We start from the raw sequence: 19,625 nt of genomic DNA, 5'->3' as shown, positions 1-19,625 counted from the left end.
AGACAAGTTACCTAAATCATGTTTCGCACACATGTACGACAATGCTTGAGTCTAGCTACCTACTCAAAGGGTACAAAGCATGGCTGAAGAGTACTAACAGCGTGGGACAGCTTTCTCCAACCCCCCCACAACTTTCCTGTCCTCTGACCCGATTTGCCAAGTATCTACTGCATCAAATTTATACTTTGTCAACAACGTAATTCCACCCCTATCTCCTCATCCAGTCACACATCTCATCCGGTCTCTGCTGCTGCTCCAACCATGCCACTCTCCATGCCTCTATGATCCACCTGTCCCCCAAGCAGGTCCATGACTTTTTACCAGCTGCCACCTATATGAGGAACTCGATCCTGGAACACCTGGAGTGCTTTGGCCCAGCACAACACTTAAGCACATGCTTTGCTCTGGCGCATGGATGGCCTCACCGAAATCTTAACTTTCAACATGCAAGGGGATTGCTCACTTTAAAAAAAGTTAAGCATGTGTGTAAGCGCATCGCTAGTGTGGGGCGCTCGGCTCTACTATGTCAATACCCCTTCTCTGGGATCCTTTCCTGACACTTCTGTTGTGGTATTGACCGTAAGGGAAAACAATGCACGACCACATCCTTGAGGAAGTCACAGCCGTATGCACAAGTGGAAAGCCTCATTCTCCTCACCCAGGTGTGAATAACTTAAATTGCTTTACTGGGACAGTTGTTTGCACTGTCATGCACAGCGCTGAAACTTTCCTCGCTCAGGGGTGTGAAACGCACCCCCCCAAGCAATGCACATTTCAGCGCTGTACCTGGCAGCGTAGACAGCGCTACAGTAAGTGCTAGGAGGTGACTTATTTATTAGAGCCCTGGCAGAGCTCTCTTTCAGCGCTGGAGCAGGGACTACACAGCCACATTAAAGCACAGCTGCGGCAGCACTTTAACTCTGGCTACGTGCACAAAACGCTAGTTCGGCCAATTTCTTAGCAGCAGACAATACCAGCCTGTACCAGTATACTTTCCCCTCCGTCCTCACCCCATCCAGCCCCTTCCGTCTGCCACCCTTACTCACTGTATCAGATCTAAAATGTTCAGAGTAAGTGCTTTAGGGCAGCGCATCTGTCTTATTTGTGAAGCACCTAGCATGAGTCTGAGAGCTATAAAATGATTCAGTGAGCTCCTGTACACTACTGATATTTATTATGGTGCATTGTAACGATCATTAAAAATTCCAAGATGTGTTTTCGGACACATTATTTACGGAGGCATTAGACTAAACAGACAGTAGTATTTCTTAGGGTACGTCTAGACTACATGCCTCTGTCGCCAGAGGCATGTAGATTAGGCTACCAGACATAGGAAAATGAAGCGGCTGAGCAGCTGTTTGTCGGCTCAGCGCGGCAGCCATGTAAATTTAAATGAAGCGGCGATTAGTTAAATCGCCGCTTCATTTTCCTATGTCTGGTAGCCTAATCTACATGCTTCTGGCGACAGAGGCATGTAGTCTAGATGTACCTTTAGTTTCTTAAAGAAAATATCCTACCATTCAAGGCTTGGTATCCTATAATCTAAAAGGACTCAACACACCTGTGAAATGTTAAAGCCATTCCTGCATAGTGCCTCAGTTGTGACATTCTAGCGCTCATTTATTTTGCGATAAAAAAACAAAAAACCAGAACCCAATTCCTGTGAAGCACAGGCTGTTATGTATTTCATGAGAAATAAATCTATTTATAAAGCGTTTGTTCATTTCAAACCTGGCTCTCAGCTCTCACAAGGACAAAACATGCACACACAGTGACCGCATCACCTTGACTCAAATCGCCCCAGAAGACATGGTTAGTCCCCAAATCTAACAGTGTTAATTCAGCAAAGAAAACAGTATTTACTTTGTTTAAAACTAAAAACCTAATGCATCTTATGGCCCCTGAATGCACAGAGTAACTGACCTGTATCGCTTGCCTATTTAGATTGCCAGACAGGGCCTTATCAAGACCAGCTTTGTACAGAATAAAGCACACTACAGGCAGTCCCCGGGTTACATGGATCCGACTTACATCGGATCCCTACTTAAAAACGGGGTGAGGCAACCCCACACTAGCTGCTTCCCCCCAGCAGACCAGGGAGACGCGAAGCTAGCGCCCCCCCCCCCCCCAGCAGACCAGGGAGACGCGGAGCGGCTTTTCTCAGCAGACACCTCAGCTTGAGAATAAAGGACTGAGAGAAGTGAGGTGTGGGAGAATAAAACTGAGCTCTGGAGAAATGTTTGGCTAGAGTTTCCCCTACAATATGTACCAGTTCCGACTTACATACAAATTCAACTTAAGAACGAACCTACAGTCCCTATCTTGTACATAACCCGGGAACTGCCTGTATAAGCCCTGAGCTAAATATAATAAGGCACAGCCAAGCCTCCAACTGAAGGACAACACCAAAACCAAGAAACAAAACAGCAGAACTGGAAAACCGATATACCTTGGAGGTGCATGTTTAATTTGATCAGAGTTTTTCAATAGCTCCAGTTATATGATTTAGCATTTCTACATTTCGCAGACACTTTAGTTCCCCAAGAAGCTGATCCTTTCATGTGTAGGCTGCAAAAGCAGCTACATTTTGGATTTTTGAAACTAACCTAGTGTGGCAAAACAAGAATCCCTAAAAGAGCCTAAAGCAGTTTAAAAACAGAAGTGTTTATATATTAATCAATTCACCTGGCTCTACAGCAAACACCATACAATGCAACACTACATGAAGCTAAAAGATGGACGAAAAATACAAGCCACCCAATGAAAGTGCAAGTAGATTTAGAAAAGTTTTCCAAATGGGAATTTAGCAAAGGCATTAGATTATAACATTATAGAAAATAAAAACAGCCACCGTGGATCAGACCAAAGGTCCATCTAGTCCAGTATCCTGTCTTCTGACATTGGACAATGCTGGTGCTCTAGAGGATATGAACAGAAAATCTATCCCCTTGTGCCCGTTCCCAGAGTACCACAAGTTCTTTCATGCCCCACAATACTTAGAGGCACTTTCTTGTAGATACTTTATTTGACCTGAGAGAGGAGAGTGCTCCTTATACAACTTTACACAGTTTTACTTGTCCACAGCAAAGCAGTTTTTTTTTTAATCAGCATGTAAATACTCTCGCTCCTTGGCTCACATCACCATTTAATAGCATGGTAAGCCCCTATCATGCCTGGTCTGCAGATTTTCATGGCAGCTTTTCAACACTGCCCTAATGGTCACTAGCTTTGTGCTGATTCAGAAGAAACAGCACCACCTACCGCATTTACATTGTGATAAACACTGCTGTAACAACTGCCTCACAAATATATGCTTCAAATAAGCCATCTCCACCCCATTTCCTGCAAGACAATCCCCCGCCCCCATCCAGAAACTAACTCAGCTTGTGACATCCAAGAAAACGGTACTAGAGCTCTGTGTTGGAGTGGAAGGTTAGGAGGGAGTGACCTTTTCAGTCTGCCTGTCGTTTCTTTTGTCGTTTTCATATACGTGCATGTAACGTTTTCCCTTTACGAATAAGGCTGAGACTGTGTGACTTTCCAGGACCCCTGCGACTTCTGCAGCCTGCAGGTGTGACTGACCCTAGTGCCAGATGCACTCGTGACAGACCTGGACCACCCTCATTAGCAGAGTTAGTGGCAGTTCTGGGCCTCTCCGAATCAGAGCAGCAGCTATGCCTCCAAGCCACCCAGAATACCAAACATTTAGTCAGAGATATACAGTACAAGTCACAGGACCATGAATTTTTGTTTATTGCCCGGGACCTGTCCATGACTTATTAAAAATGCCCAGGACTAAATCTTCACCTTATGAATAAACATGCTTGCTTAGAAAGAACTGTGAGATCTTATGACAGCGGGGGATACTCTACAAGGGCTAGAACCAGTGTACTCACAGAAAAACAGATGGCAAATTAGCTTGTGGGGATAAAGTGTAGGTTAGGGAGTTGTGCAGCCTTAAAATCTATAATCACAAGTGAGAGACAGGTGTCCATCCAAGAGAGGTGATGGCTAGGATTAAAGGCACCCACAGAGTAAGAAATACAAATGCAGTTACCTGAAACTGTGACGCTGAACACTTGTGCTCACTGAACCCTTCTCTAAAACAGCAGTTCTCAACCTTTCCCTGACTGTGACCTCTCATTACATCAGAGAAGTTTTGGGACCTCTATCCAGACATACAGAACTCCCTTTGTGAGGATTATCACAAGCCCTTAAACCAATTTGCAAGCCCTCATGCTGAAGACCTCTGGCCTAAGGCACAATGGGATGTAGAATTACTAGCAGATTTGTAATAGCTGCTGCTTTCTGCCACAGAAGAAAGTGAAGTGAAATAACCCCCGTGGCAGATTTTATCTTACCATTACTACATACATGGGAGTGCCAGGAGATCTGAAAACAATTTTTGGGTGTGCAAGGAGACCAGGATCAAGCCCAAGACTTGCAATGCTGTCGAGTGCTTTGAGGTTACAGAAATCAATATAAATCATTAATCAATAAAACAGGTCTGTCTGAGGCCAATGTCAGGTGGTGTCACAAAATGCCATTGGGGAAAAAAGTTTCAACCCAATTAAAACATTCTGAATAGAAACGAATCCAAACCAAACCCCCTTTTAAAGAAAGGCAGTTTGGGATCACAGATCATAAACAAATAGAAGCCTGGGCTTCAACATAAGTTAGGTTTTAGAAGAAAGTTGTTTTCGAGGGTTTTTTAAAACAAGACAAAATACTATTCTTGTTTCGCCCTGGCTTGCAAAAGTCCTGAGTTCAGGAAGTGGTATTTCTAAGAACATAAGAACGACCGTACTGGGTCAGACCAAAGGTCCATCTAGCCCAGTATCCTGTCTGCCAACAGTGGCCAGAACCAGGTGCCCCAGAGAGGGTGGACCGAAGACAACGATCAAGCGATTTGTCTCCTGCCATCCTTCTTCAGCCTCTGACAGAGGCCCCTGACTAATAGCCTTTTTATAGAACTAACCTCCATGAAATTATCTAGCTTCTCTTTAAACTCTGTTATAGTCCTAGCCTTCACAGTCTCCTCTGGCAAGGAGTTCCACAGGTTAACTACACGCTGTGTGAAGAAGAACTTTCTTTTAGTAATTTAAAACCTGCTACCCATTAACTTCATTTGGTGTCCTCTAGTTCTTCTATTATGGGAACTAATAACTTTTCTTTATTCGCCCACTCCACACCACTCATGATTTTATAGACCTCTATCATATCCCCCCTCAGTCTCCTCTTTTCTAAACTGAAAAGTCCCAGTCTCTTTAGCCTCTCCTCATATGGGACCCGTTCCAAACCCCTAATCATTTTAGTTGCCCTTTTCTGAACCCTTTCCAAGGCCAAAATATCTTTTTTGAGGTGAGGAGACCACATCTGTACACAGTATTCAAGATGTGGGAGTACCATAGTTTTATACAGGGACGGTAAGATATTCTGGGTCTTATTTTCTATCCCTTTCTTAATAATTCCTAGCATCCTAGTTGCCTTTTTGACCGTCCCTACACACTGTGAGGAAGTTTTCAGGGAACTACCCACGATAACTCCAAGATCTCTTTCCTGATTTGTCATAGCTAAATTAGCCCCCATCATACTGTACGTATAGTTGGGGTTATTTTTCCTGATGTGCATTACTTTACACTTATCCACATTAAATTTCATTTGCCATTTTGTTGCCCAGTCACTCAGGTTGGTGAGATCTTTTTGGAGTCCCTCACAGTCTGCTTTTGTCTTGACTATTCTAAACAGTTTGGTATCATCCGCAAACTTTACTACCTCACTGCTTACCCCTTTCTCCAGATCATTTATGAATAAGTTGAACAGGATTTGTCCCAGGACTGACCCGTGGGGGACACCACTAGTTACCCCCTCTCCATTCTGAAGATTTACTGTTTATTCCTGCCCTTTGTTTCCTGTCTTTTAGCCAGTTCTCAATTCATGAAAAGACCTTCCCTCTTATCCCATGTCAATGTAATTTACACAAGAGCCTTTGGTGAGGGACCTTGTCAAAGGCTTTCTGAAAATCTAAGTATACTATATCTACTGGATCCCCCTTGTCTTCATGTTTGTTAACCCCTTCCAAGAACTCTAATAGTTTAGTAAGACATGATTTCCCTTTACAGAAACCATGTTGACTGTTGTCCAACAAATTATGTTCTTCTACATGCCTCACAATTTTATTCTTTTCTATTGTTTTGACTAATTTGCCCGGTACTGAAGTTAGACTTACTGGTCTGTAATTGCCAGGATCGTCCCTAGATAAATATTGGTGTCATGTTAGCTACCTTACAGTCATTAGGTACGGAAGCCAATTTAAAGGCTAGGTTACAAACCACAGATAAAAGTTCAGCAGTTTCCCATTTGAGTTCTTTTAGAATCCTTGGATGAATGCCATTCGGTCCCGCAGATTTGTTGACATTAAGTTTTTCTATTTGTTCCAAAAGCTCTAATGATACTTCAATCCGGGACAGCTCCTCAGATTCACCCCCCACAAAGGACGGTGCAGATTTGGGAATCTCCCCAACGTCCTCAGCCGTGAAGACTGAAGCAAAGAAATCATTTAGTTTCGCCGCAATGGTTTTATCTTCCTTGATTACTCCTTTTATATCTTGATTGTCTAGGGGACCCACAGGTTTTTTAGCAGGCTTCCTGCTTCCAATGTACTTAAAAAAACATTTTCTTATTTCTTTTTGAGTTTTTGGCTAGCTTTTCTTATTACAATTTTACACTTGATTTGACAGTGTTTATGTTCCTTTCTATTTATCACACTAGGATTGGACTTCCACTTCTTAAAAGATGCCTTTTTGTCCCTCACTGCTTCTTTTACACGGTGGTTAAGCCACGGTGACTCTTTTAGGTCTCTTACTATGTTTTTTAATTTGTGGTATACATTTAAGTTGGGCCTCTATTATGGTGTCTTTAAAAAGTTTCCATATGGCTTGCAGGGATTTGGCTCTAGTCAGTGTGCCTTTTAATTTCTGTTTAACTAACCTCCTCATTTTTGTGTAATATCCCTTCTGAAATTAAGTGCCAGAGTTCTGGACTGCTGAGGTGTTCTTCCCACCACAGGAATGTTAAATGTTATTATATTATGGTCACTATTCCCAAGCGGTCCTGTAATGGTTATCTCCTGGACTGGATTCTGCGCTCCACTCAGGACTAAATCGAGAATTGCCTCTCCCCAACTAGAGTTTTACCGTCACCTCATTTAAGACAGGGACGATGGAGGCATCTGGCTGCTCTGCCTTACGTAACAGCAAATTCCTGGGCTATTGTGGAACTAAGGCCATATCTACACTAGAAAAGGTACGGCTGGCTAACACAAACCCTTCTGTGGCAGACACAGTGAGGGTCAACAAAAAAGTGCTTTTGCCAGTACAGCTTATACTAATCTGGCAAGTGACATAAGGCATACCAACAAAAGCACTTGTATGCTGGTGTTACTGCCTCTTTCAGCGCTTTTGTTGATAGCAAAAGGTCAGTTTCACACGCTAACCAACATTACTATCCCAGCAAAAACATGTCTAATGAAGACCCAAGGGCAGGTCTGCACAGCCAAAAACCCTCTCCTTTGACTTTTAAAATGCACTGGTCTGGAAAGCTTGTGACCACATTTGGGCTGCAAGGAAACTGCAGCAAGTTTTACACCAGTGGTCACCAACCAGTCGATCGGGATCTACTGGTAGATCTTGGAGCCTCTGACAGGGGATCCTGACTGGTTTGGCCAGGAAGCTATCAAGTGCTGGCTCTTCAGTTGCCCTTCCCCCCCACTGTCATGCTGCTCCTGCCCTCTGCCTTGGAGCTGCCCCTGTGGGAGCCTCCTGCTTGCTGTGCAGGGTGTAGGAGGAAGAAGGGGGGGCTGACATCAGGGTGTCCCTCCAACCCCCCACTCGTGTACCCTAACTCCACACAGAGACAAAGGGATGGAGGGAGGTTGGCAATGCAAATCTGTCACTTTCACACACTGCATGTGTGTCTGTCATTCTCTTACACACATAGTTCTTCACTCTCATCTCCCAACCCAACAAATAGTGGGGGGTTGTTACTTCTACTGCTTGCAAAGTGGGTTATTTTCGGTTTTTGACTGGTCTGTGCACTTCATAATTTTCATAAGAACATAAGAACGGCCGTACTGGGTCAGACCAAAGGTCCATCTAGCCCAGTATCCTGTCTACCGACAGTGGCCAACACCAGGTGCCCCAGAGGGGGTGGACCGAAGACAATGATCAAGCGATTTGTCTCCTGCCATCCCTCTCCAGCTTCTGACAAACAGAGACCAAGGACACCATTTTATCCCCTGGCTAATAGCCTTTTATGGACCTAACCTCCATGAAATTATCTAGCTTCTCTTTAAACTCTATTATAGTCCTAGCCTTCACAGCCTCCTCTGGCAAGGAGTTCCACAGGTTGACTACACGCTGTGTGAAGAAGAACTTTCTTTTATTAGTTTTAAACCTGCTACCCATTAATTTCATTTGGCGTCCTCTAGTTCTTCTATTTAGGGAACTAATAAATAACTTTTCTTTATCGGCCCTGTCCCTACCACTCATGATTTTATAGACCTCTATCATATCCCCCCTCAGTCTCCTCTTTTCTAAACTGAAAAGTCCCAGTCGCTTTAACCTCTCCTCATATGGGACCCGTTCCAAACCCCTAATCATTTTAGTTGCCCTTTTCTGAACCCTTTCCAAGGCCAAAATATCTTTTTTGAGGTGAGGAGACCACATCTGTACACAGTATTCAAGATGTGGGCGTACCATAGTTTTATACAGGGGCAGTAAGATATTCTGGGTCTTATTTTCTATCCCTTTCTATGTAGGGATAATATATTAATGTATTGAAAATGATTCCCCCAAATGGAAGTGACTCCCCATAATTTGTTCCCCACAACTTAAAGTGTTTAGATTTATTATTAATTCTTCTTATTATTATTATTTGTTAAGATTGTTAAATGTTTAGATTTATTATTATTATTGCCCCTTTAGAATATAATGTATTAGGTCATGTAACTTTACTCAGCACTCAGAGAATGTTTTAAGCAATACCACCCAGAAACTTTTGTAACTACAACTTTTATTATTAAACATTAATTAGGGAATGCATGTGAGAGAGAGAGTGCTTGGATGATGAATGAATGGTTCTGAGAGGTGCCAGCCTGAGAATACAGCAACAAAGGGCTGAAGAAGGTGTCAGGTGCCAGTGCAACCAAAAGGTGTCAGGTGGAGAGAACCAAGTACTGGAGGTCCACCCGATGAGATCACTGACGAGCACCTGGGAGCCACCCTGGAGACATCAGCATGATGCAGCAATTTCCATAGACTGGCCTAGGAAGAAATTCCTATAAGAACTGGACTAAAAGACTATGGAATCAGAGTCCAAGGTTCTGCTGCCAGCCTACCAGGAGCTTCAGATGCGCATCTGATCAGGACTTTGCTCCCCACTACCATCACTTGTGTACAGAATACCTGGCCAGTATTCTGTCACAAGCAACTTCCAGGCTGGTAACTATAACAATACACAGAACCTGAATGAATGGATGAATGAATATTTATATGTATAAGGATTAAGTAGTTAAACAACGTTGTTTGCTTCTATCTTTTCTTTATTTTTTATTATTATCTTTACAATAAATGTGGCTTTTGCCTTATCCCCCTCATAAGACCCTGCTTGCTTTTATTGGTACAACATCTTAATAATTCCTAGCATCCTATTTGCCTTTTTGACTGCCGCTGCACACTGTGTGGAAGTTTTGAGGTGAGGAGACCACATCTGTACACAGATCTGCTAGGAGAGGACTTGGGATAGGAACTGCTTTCTAATACAGTCTGAGGAGTTGCTCTATTCCACGTTTAAACAAATCTCACAGACCAGGGCAGTAGTCCCCAACCTTTAGAGGCTCCCGGGCGCCCGGGGGTGGAGCCACTCACGCGCCAGGTGCCCGGGAGGTGGGGCCACTCACACGCCAGGTGCCCGGGAGGTGGGGCCACTTGTCCGGGGGCACGCCAGGGGACGGGAATGCCCTTGCACCTGGCGCCGGCATGTGCCCTAGGGCCGGGGCTGCCCGAGCACCTTGCGCCCGGGGCCGAGGCCGCCCAAGTGCTTTGTGCCGTGGGCCTGGGGCCAGCGCCCGAGCCGTGCGCCTGGGGCTGGCACCGGCGCCGCTCGAGCGTCTGCATGTGCCCCGGAGCTGGGGCCACCCGAGCGCCGCGCACCTTGCGCCGGTGCGTGTTGCTCGCCTGGGGCCAGCGCCTCCCGTGCACTGCGCGCCAGGGCCGTCCAGGTTGTCGGCGGGTGCATACAAATGCCCCGGCAGGCGCCATGGCGCCCGCGGGCACCGCGTTGGGGACCACTGGACCAGGGCATGAGGAATATCCACAACTCACAGAAAGCATTTCACCACTGGAGCCTAAGTACTTTACCAGGGAATCAGATTCTGCTTTCTTCAGGATCTGGAGCATCCAGTCTGATCAATAGCTGAGGCAGGATATTTGAGGAAACTGACCACTAAGTGGGTCTGACCCAGGAAATGATGTATTCCTATGAAGGGAACAGCAGAAATGCCCTCAAGAGGCAATTTCAATCAGTATATCCAGCCGGATAGCAGGAAACCAGCCAGGATTTTTTTCTTTGCATTTTCCTGCAGGGAACAGTCAGCAGTTACTCTGACTATAACCTTTGGAGACAGGAACTAGCTTCCTTCGGTGCACGCTTACAGCTCCTTGCACAATAGGGCCCGGATTCTCCCAAGCACAGCCAGCTGCTGCTACTGCAATACCACAGCCACCCATAAATGGAGAGTAAGAAAGTGAAGCACGAATATTGTCTCCCCCAAAATGAGTAGAACAGGTCACATTTCACTGATCAGGGCAGATATAAAGCAGGTGCCTGGTAAGGAATCCCCACAGTCAAAAAGGAACAGGCTGTGGAAACACCACATTACAACTTCCTCATGGGGGCAGGCCCCCTACCACCGCCAGGTGCCCCCACCCTCTAGTCCAGTGGTTCTTAACCTTACTGTAGCCTGCACCCCTTTGGTTCTCAAAATATGTTCTTGTACCCCTTATTAAAAATCATTGAAGTCAGTCAGTTCTTTAAACCTAAGATATACCATAATAATCAGGCACGTCTCACACGCCCAGAAAGGGCATCTCACACCCCCCCGGGGGTGCTTGCACCCCAGGTTAAGAACCACTGCTCTAACCTCTCCCCAGGAACCCCCACCCCAGGTGGCCCCCTTAACTCCCTGTGCGGGGTGCCCCCTCTACTCCCCTCAGGAACCCTCCACTCCCCCTGCGCATGGCATGCCCTCTACTCCCCCTAGGAATCCCCCACCCTCTACTCCCCCCTGCACAGGGCCCCCCTCTACTCCCCCACCCTCTACTCCCCTCTGCACAGGGCCCCCCTACTGCCCCCCACCTCCCCTATGCACAGGGCCCCTCCCGACTCCCCCCCGCTCCCCTCTGCGCAGGAACCCCCCACCCTCTACACCCTGTGCACAGCCCCCCTCCCCCCCCCCCCTAGGACCCCCCACCCTCTACTCCCCCCTGCACAGGGCCCCCACCCTCTACTCCCCTCTGCACAGGGCCTCCCTACTGCCCCCCACCTCCCCTCTGCACAGGGCCCCCCCTCTCTACTCCCCCCCACCTCCCCCCTGCACAGCCCCCCTCCCCCTAGGACCCCCCACTCTCTATTCCCCCCCCCCCCCGCACAGCCCCCCCCCCCCGCACAGGCCCCCCCCCCCAAGGAGCTCGGCCGCCCCATGCCCGGGCCGGTCCCTGCGAGGTGCAGGCGGGGAGGGAGGCTCCGCTTACCCGCCCGCGCCTGGCCCCGGAGCCGGGTGGCGAACACGAGGAGAGCGGCCAGCAGCGCCGCGGCCAGCACGTACAGCACCGGGTCCATCTTCCCACGTGACTGCCCCCCCCCCCCGCTCCGCGCGCCGCCCTGGCCACGCCCCTCTCCGTCCCCAACCGGCCGCTTCCACAGCACGCAGCTCAGGGGGTGAGCGAGTGAGGCTTGGTACGTTCCGCCTCCGAGCCCGGAAGTGAATGGCGCTGGGGACTGGGCCTGAGGGCCCCCATTGAGGGGTGGCCTGTTCGGTGCCTGTTCCAGTGGCTGGCAGGGCAGGGGTGGCTAAGGTGCTGCCTGCAATGGAGACCTCAGTGCCAGCAAAGGGAGGGAGGGGTCGGGAACAGCAGTGCAGGGCACAGCTGGGCCTAGGCAGCTGCAGGGCCTGGCTGCCCCAGTGGGGGAGGGGGCCCTGGCAGGGGCTGGCCTGGCTCAGCTGCAGTGGGGCTCTGGGTGCCCTCCATGGCTGTGTCTAGACTGGCCAGTTTTTCTGCAAAATCAGCTGCTTTTCCGGAAAAACTTGCCAGCTGTCTACACTGGCCGCTTGAATTTCCGCAAGAACACTGACGATCTCATGTAAGATTGTCAGTGCTTTTGCGGAAATACTATGCTGCTCCCGTTCGGGCAAAAGTCTTTTTCCGAAAAACTTTTGCGCAAAAGGGCCAGTGTAGACAGCAGAGATTTGTTTTCCGCAAAAAAGCCCCGATGGCGAAAATGGCGATTGGGGCTTTTTTGCGGAAAAGCGCATCTAGATTGGCCATAGGTGCTTTTCCGTAAAAAGTGCTTTTCCAGAAAAGCATCCTGCCAATCAAGACGTGCTTTTCTGAAAATGCTTTTAATGGAAAACTTTTCCGCTAAAAGCATTTCCGGAAAATCATGCCTGTGTAGACATAGCCCATGTGCTTAGTCTAGGCAAGTGCTGGCCACCCTGGTGCCCAAAACTGGCTGCATCAAGTGTGAGCTCTGTAGGCACAAAGACACCTTTAGCAGGCAGCCACAGTCCACAGGGGTCAGCCGGTCTATCTTGATACCCTGGCAACCTTGCCTTTGCGGTGGATGGTCCCTTACACTCAGTATCGCCATAAAGTTCAGATCTCAGAGAGGCAGCCGTGTTTATATCTGCACAAACAACGAGGCGTCCTGTGGAGCCTTAAAGACAATCAGATTTATTTGGGCATAAGCTTTCGTAGGTAAAAGCCACTTCATCAGGCGCATGGAGTAGACACTTCATGCATCTGACAAAGTGGTTTTTACCCAAGGAAGCTTATGCTCAGATATTCAGGGTGGACTGAACTGGGCTTTGAAGTATGGATCAGCAGGGATTGTGAGTAGAGAGAGGAATGTATGTTTAGTCACAATCAGGGTATTTTTCTTTATTTTGGTTGTTTGGTTAAGCTTCTCTGTGTGAAATCCACATGCTTTCCCCCCATTCATTATCTAAGCCAGTGGTCTCCAACCCTTTTAAACCCAAGATCACTTTTAACATCTCAGAACAGGCGAAGATCTACCGCCCCGCCCCTTCCTTGAAGCCCTGCCCTCTCTATTCTCCTCCTGTCCATCACTTGCTATCCCCAGCCCTTACTTACACACTCTGATAAACAGTTTATTTTTAAACTGCAATACATACAATTAAAATCACGTGTTTATAGTTATGAAATTAATGGTCTGTTTTTTATTCGTGCTATTTAAATCTAAAATGAAGCATTTATAATTAGACATTTTGTGGGGACAGAGTACTGTGGCTGGGGGCAGGGGAGAGGGAACAGGGTGCTGGGAGGGCAGAGGACAGGGTTCTGCAGCAGGGGACAGAGTGTCAGTGGGGACAGAGTTCAGGGAGTGGGGACGGGAATAGGGACAGAGTTCTGTAGCTGGGGACAGGGGAATGGGGACAGAGTTTGGGGAGTGGGGACAGGAATGGGGACTGAGTTCTGTGGCTGGGGTCAGGGGAGTGCAGACAGCATTCTGTAGCTGGGGACAGGGGAGTTGGGACAGTGTGTGGTGGCTGTGAAGTGGGGTGGCTGGGGAGGCAGAGAGTCCCCTGCATCTCCCTCCTCCCAGCATTCTCCTCCCCCCACCAAGGGAAACCAGCGCCTGCCTGCCCTGGGGCAGACCCCCCCCCCCCCCCGCGCAGGGAAGCCCCGCGTGTGCGCGCCTGCCCAGGGGGCCGACCCCCCCACCCGTGCAGGGAAGCCCTGCACACGCGCGCCTGCCCCAAGGTCAACCTTCCCCCCCCCCCCGCGCAGAGAAGCCGCGCACGTGCCTGCCCCGGGGCCAACCCCGCCCCCCCGCGCTCGCCTGGAAACCCCCTGTGCGCCTCCTGCGGGGCTGACTCACCCCCCCTGTGCGGTGCAGGGAGCCGATGCTCCCTCCTGCAGTACACCCGGCTGGCAGAGCAGCTAGTGCCCTTCTGGAATTGCCGGAAGTGGCGCTAAGCTGCGGGACTTCTGAAGCCAACACTACCTCTGTTTTTTCTTGAGGTAAGTAGCGGGGCTTCTGGGGGGTGGGAGGGAAATGGGGGCGGGGCGGACAGTACACCTCGCGAGCGACTGGTCGAGGCCTTGAGATCGACCAGTAGCTCGCAATTGACCTGTTGGTGACCACGGATCTAAACTGTACCCAGAGATGTTCTCTGTATTTTAATTTGTTTTACTCAGTTGCTCTGTAACACCTAGCAATCAAGTATGCTTTACTAAGTATATATTTTTGTTTTGTTAATAAAAATCACCTTTTTTAAGGTGATTATTTGATTTTTGTGTCCTGGAAAGAACCAGGAGGTCTCTCTGTGTGTCTGCCTACGGTGAGAGGTCAGCTATCAAAGACTGCAGTTTGTTTTCTCTTTTTTTCCAAGCTCTCATGTGGTAAAAGAGCTTGGGCGCTTCCCCTCTGGAAGGCGTCCAAATGCTTTCTTCTTGGGTTTATTTTGTTTCACTTGGTGGTGGCAGCTACCTCCCAAAGTCAGTAAATCTGTGGCTCTGGGGAGTTTTTGTAAGCAGAGCCTATAGAGGCAAGGTATTTAAGGTCTCTTGGGGTATCTCTAAACAGCAAAGTTATTTCGGGATACCAAAGGTATCCCGAAATAGCTACCCTGTGTCTTTTGAACAAATCCGCTATTTCAAAATATAGCGGACGTGCTATTTCGCCATCTCTATAAACCTTATTGTACGAGGAGTAAGAGATGGCTCAAAATAGTGCTGTATTTCGAAATTTGGAGCTGTGTAGATAGCCCCGAATGATTAAATAAGCTATTCCAAAATAGACTCGAAACAAGCTACGCAATTTGTGTAATGAAAATTGCGTATCTTATTTCGAGTTGCGGGTGCTGTGTAGACACACCTTCGGAATGCCAGAGTGGGGAAAAGCCCTGACAGCCTCTACATACTTTTTAAAAATTTACCTCCTTATTTTATCAAAGTAAAGATTTTAGTTTGGCTGGAGATTTATAGAATTTTGTATTATTTTTATGACCCCATAGTTGGCTATTAGTTATTTTATTTCCCCCGGGCTATTTAGATTGTACTGTGCAATGCAGACACAGTGCAGCAGCAGACACCACAATCAAACTGAAATTTGATTTTACCATTAGGAGACAGAAGAAATAACCTTGGATAGCCCAGATTCTCAGCCTGGCAGTGCAAGCCAAAGCAACACGAGCAGCATGCATGGACCCAAGCAGTTCCTGGAGCTTTCACTGAAGTTAATAAGATTACTCATGTACACAGAGAGAGACTACTGTGTGTTCATTCCCAAGAATAATAAATAACCTGTCTAGGTTACATACTCATGAACATCTAAAAAAAAATTAAAAATCAACAATGGTCCTGTAGCACCTGAGAGACTAACCAAAAATATATAGAGATAGTATAATCCAAAAATATATGAACTGGATGTGCTGTTTTATTCAACACCCGAATGACATCAAAAACTACGTATTGGGCACTTACAGCCCACTCTATTTAGCATGGACACTATAAGGCTATGTCTAGACTGCAGGCTTCTTTCGAAAGAGGCTCTTTCGAAAGCATCTTTCGAAAGAGCCTCTTTCAAAAGATCGCGTCTAGACTGCAGGCGGATCTTTCGAAAGAGAAATCCGCTTTTTCGAAAGAGAGCACCCAGCGAGTCTGGATGCTCTCTTTCGAAGACGGCCTCTTTACATTGAAGAACGCCTTCCTTCGAAAGAGGAACTTTCGAAGGAAGGCGTTCTTCCTCGTGAAACGAGATTTACCGCCATCGAAAGAAAAGCCGCGTTCTTTCGAAATAATTTCGAAAGAACGCGGCTTGAGTCTGGACGCAGGGGAAGTTTTTTCGGGAAAAGGCTACTTTTCCCGAAAAAACCCCTGAGTCTGGACATGGCCTAATTGACAGGGGTTTTTTCTTCTCTTCCCCCGCTGCCCTCTTTCTCTGCTTTATATTTGAACCTCTGTGCCTATTGCTTCATATTTGTCATCTGTAGAAGTGGGTTGTGCCCACAAAAGCTCATAATACTATCTCTTTATTTTTTAAATAAACTTAAAAAACAACAGTCTGGTAGCACAGTCTCTAAGGGTACACTACAGAGGAAGATTGAAGCTGCCCTTGTCCGTCTTCCAGGGTTCGAATTAGCAGGTCTAGTGAAGACAGCTAGTTCGAACTGAGAGGGGCATTCCAACTGATGCCAGTAGTCCTTCTTCCGTAAGGAGTAAGGGAAGTCAAAGGAAGAGTGTTTTCCCTTCGACTTCCTGCAGTGTGGACAGCGCCAAAAGTCGAGCTATGTTGCTTCGACTTCAGCTACGCAATTAACATAGCTGAAATTGCGTATCTTAATTCAACCTTGTCCCACAGTGAAGACATACCCTAAGGTTCTACAGGACTGTTTTTGTTTTTAAAGTTTTTTTAGTTACAGACTAACACAGCTATCTCTCTGAGACTCATGAATGTCTAGTAATACCACAAGGTGTCACTCTCGTTCCACATTAACAAAACTATAAAGGAGGAAAGTCTCAGAGAGGCAACCCTGTTAGTCTGTAACTTTAAAAACTAAGAGTAGTCCTGTGGCACCTGAGCCCTGGTCTATATTAGAGATTTATTTCAAAATAAACCCCTTTAGGTCGAATTTATAAGCAGAGTGTCCACACTTCCCAGCCTGTTATTTCAAACTAACGGGTCACTTATTTAGAAATCTGTGCTTCTGCTTTTCTCATTTTGAAATAGTTATTTTGAAATAGCGTTAGCGTGGATGCTCCAGTGTGGCTATTTCAAAATAACTATTCCCCGGAGTAATTCAAACTGATTACTCCCCAGTGCTTCCTGGGGCTCTAAGTTGAGGTAGCGTGTCCACATTAATGGAGCCTGCCTTGGACTAATTTTGAGGCTTCCCCATAATGGAGACAATTTCAATTTTGTAAAATCAGATGTTAAGTTGAATTTAGTTACAGTAAAACTCCGATGGTCCGGCATCTGACAGTCCGGCACTCCTGATGGTGGGGGATGCGGCCTACCCCCTACAGGCCTGGCTCATGAAGCCCTACATGGGGCACCTCAATCCCTCCCGCCCGGCCTTCAATGCGAGGCTGACCAGGGCCCGCATCATCATTGAGGGTGCCTTCGGGTGACTGAAAGCCCGACTTAGATGCCTCCTCACCCACCTCGACCTCGCAGAGCACAACATCCCTCCCGTGGTGGCAGCATGTTGTTTGCTGCACAATTTGTGCGAGAGGAAGGGGGAGGCTTTCCTGCCAGCTGGATGGCTGAGGCTTACCGCCTGGCTGGCCACTACGCTCAGTCCCGCACCGCCGCTGTCCAGGAAGCCCAGCGGGGGGCCGTCCGGATCCAGAAAGCCCTGCGGGAGAGCTTCCATGTGGAGAAGGAGGACTGAACTCTCCCTGCATGCCCCACTGGGGCCTTCTTCCACCCTCCCCCGCTTCCCCTTTTCCCTCCCTAACCCTCCTTCCTAATGTCAAATAAAGACACCTGTTTTGGCAAAAAAAATCTCTTTTTATTTTACATAACTGGGGTGGGGGAGGGAGGAGTGATGATGGGAGAGGGGAGGGGGAAACTTGGGAGGAGGGAGCTGGAAGGGGGTGGAAGGGGAGGAAGGGAAGGGAAAGCTCAGGGTTGGGGGTCTGGCTGGCTCTCCCATCTTGCAACACTGCAGGTGTGGGGGCCTCGGGGGGGAATGAGTGTGGAGGGTGGGGCAGGAGGGACGGGGGGTGCGGAGGAAGTGGGAGAGGGAGCAGGGGCAGCAGGGGGAGCAGGGGCAGGGGGAGCAGGGGCAGCAGGGGTGGGAGGAGGAGCCAGAGCTGGGGCAGCCGCAGGAGCTGGAGCAGGAGGCGGCAGGAACCGGTCCACCAGGGTCTGGAGGTGGCCTCTGAGGGCATGGCCCTGCTCCTCCAGCGCCTCCAAACTCCGCTGGCGCAGCCGAAGGTCCTCCCGGACCCAGTGCTCCTGGTTGCAGAGCAGCTGCTCCATGAACCAGAGGTGCCGCCGCTGATAGTCTTCCTCATTCCTGGCATGCCTGCTGGCCCGGGCGCGGGTGCGGGTGGCTGTTGCAGGCGGGGTGGTGCGCCCTGCAGTCCCAGGTGCTGCGGCTGTGGTGAAACAAGAGCAGCGGTCAGTTCTCCCTGGGGAAAAGGTGGGTGAAACCCAGCCCCCCTCTGCAAGGCCAAGGTCCCTGCATGACACCCAGCTGCTGCTCCATGGTGGGCAAGGCCCAGGCGCATGGTCCCTGGGCTCCCTCTCCCCTCCACCCCCTCATACACATAAGGGGAGCATGATGGTACTCACATATGGAGCCCTCCCCGGCCTCAGACGACACAAGCGATGTTGTCTGTGGGGTTCCTCGGGGGTCCTGGGTCCTGGGCAGGCTCCTGGCAGGCTCCTGGCTCTTGGCGTCCTCCGGCTCCTCCTCCTTGGTGTCCGGGACGGGTCCCTCTGCCCCGGGGTCGATGACCACCCAGAGGGCATGGACGGCGTGAGCCTCCAGGATGCGGTCCAGGGCCTGAAAGTGGGGGTACGCCTCCGGGTCGGCCCCTGGCAGGCAGGCCTGGGAGTAGAACTGCCGCAGGTCCTTGATTTTACAGCGGACCTGCTCCTGGGTCCGCTGGTGGCCTCTGGCGGCCAGGCTGTCAGCCATGCGGCCGTTCACGGCCACGTTCCTGTGGCTAGTGCGGAGACTGTGGACATTGAAGGCTTCCCCCCAAACCTCGATGAGGTCCACGATCTCCGCACCTGACCAAGCAGGCGCCCACCTCTTGCAGCCCCAGGCAGGCTCCTGGGAGACGCCAGGCTGGTCCCGGGAAGAGGGGGAGGGTTGGGTGGCATCGGGTGGCTGCCTCATGTTGTGCCAGGTGCAGGGTCTGCTGGCTGGGTGCTGGCAGGCTTGCAACTGGCACAAACTGTGTAGCCAGCCCGTGCCCCTTTAAGGGCTTCGGGGCCGGGAGGTGGGCAGACAAGTTTCCCTGGTGTTTGCCAGAGTGGCCACCAGGGCAAGCTGGGAAGGGCTAGCCTCCCACTAGTTCGAATTAAGTGGCTACACAGCCTTTAATTCGAACTAGCTAATTCGAACTAGTCGTTAGTCCTCGTAGAATGAGGTTTACCTAGTTCGAATTAAGCGCTCCGCTAGTTCGAATTAAGTTCGAACTAGCGGAGCGCTAGTGTAGCGCCTATCAAAGTTAATTCGAACTAACGTCTATTAGTTCAAATTAACTTTGTAGTGTAGACATACCCTAAGGATATGTCTAGACTGCAAGCCTCTTTCGAAAGAGGCTTTTTCAAAAGTATCTTTCAAAAAAGCCTCTTTCGAAAAA

General features: G+C 48.9%; 1 protein-coding gene across 1 annotated transcript in view; it reads right to left on the bottom strand.

Annotated features, from left to right (window-relative positions):
- The window catches only part of DDRGK1 (DDRGK domain containing 1), a 55,109-nt gene extending 43,139 nt beyond the window's left edge, over positions 1-11,970 (bottom strand). The window contains exon 1 of the mRNA XM_075931006.2: positions 11,811-11,970. Within this exon, the coding sequence (XP_075787121.1) occupies positions 11,811-11,898 (88 nt within the window). The 5' untranslated portion in view covers positions 11,899-11,970. The remainder of the gene's footprint in view (positions 1-11,810) is intronic.
- Between the last annotated feature and the right edge of the window lie 7,655 nt (positions 11,971-19,625).

Source organism: Pelodiscus sinensis, chromosome 4 (assembly GCF_052426305.1).
Source record: "Pelodiscus sinensis isolate ZL-2025 chromosome 4, ASM5242630v1, whole genome shotgun sequence".
Taxonomy (NCBI): domain Eukaryota; kingdom Metazoa; phylum Chordata; order Testudines; family Trionychidae; genus Pelodiscus; species Pelodiscus sinensis.
Note: the sequence above shows the minus strand (reverse complement) of the source record. Positions and strands in the feature narration are given on the sequence as shown.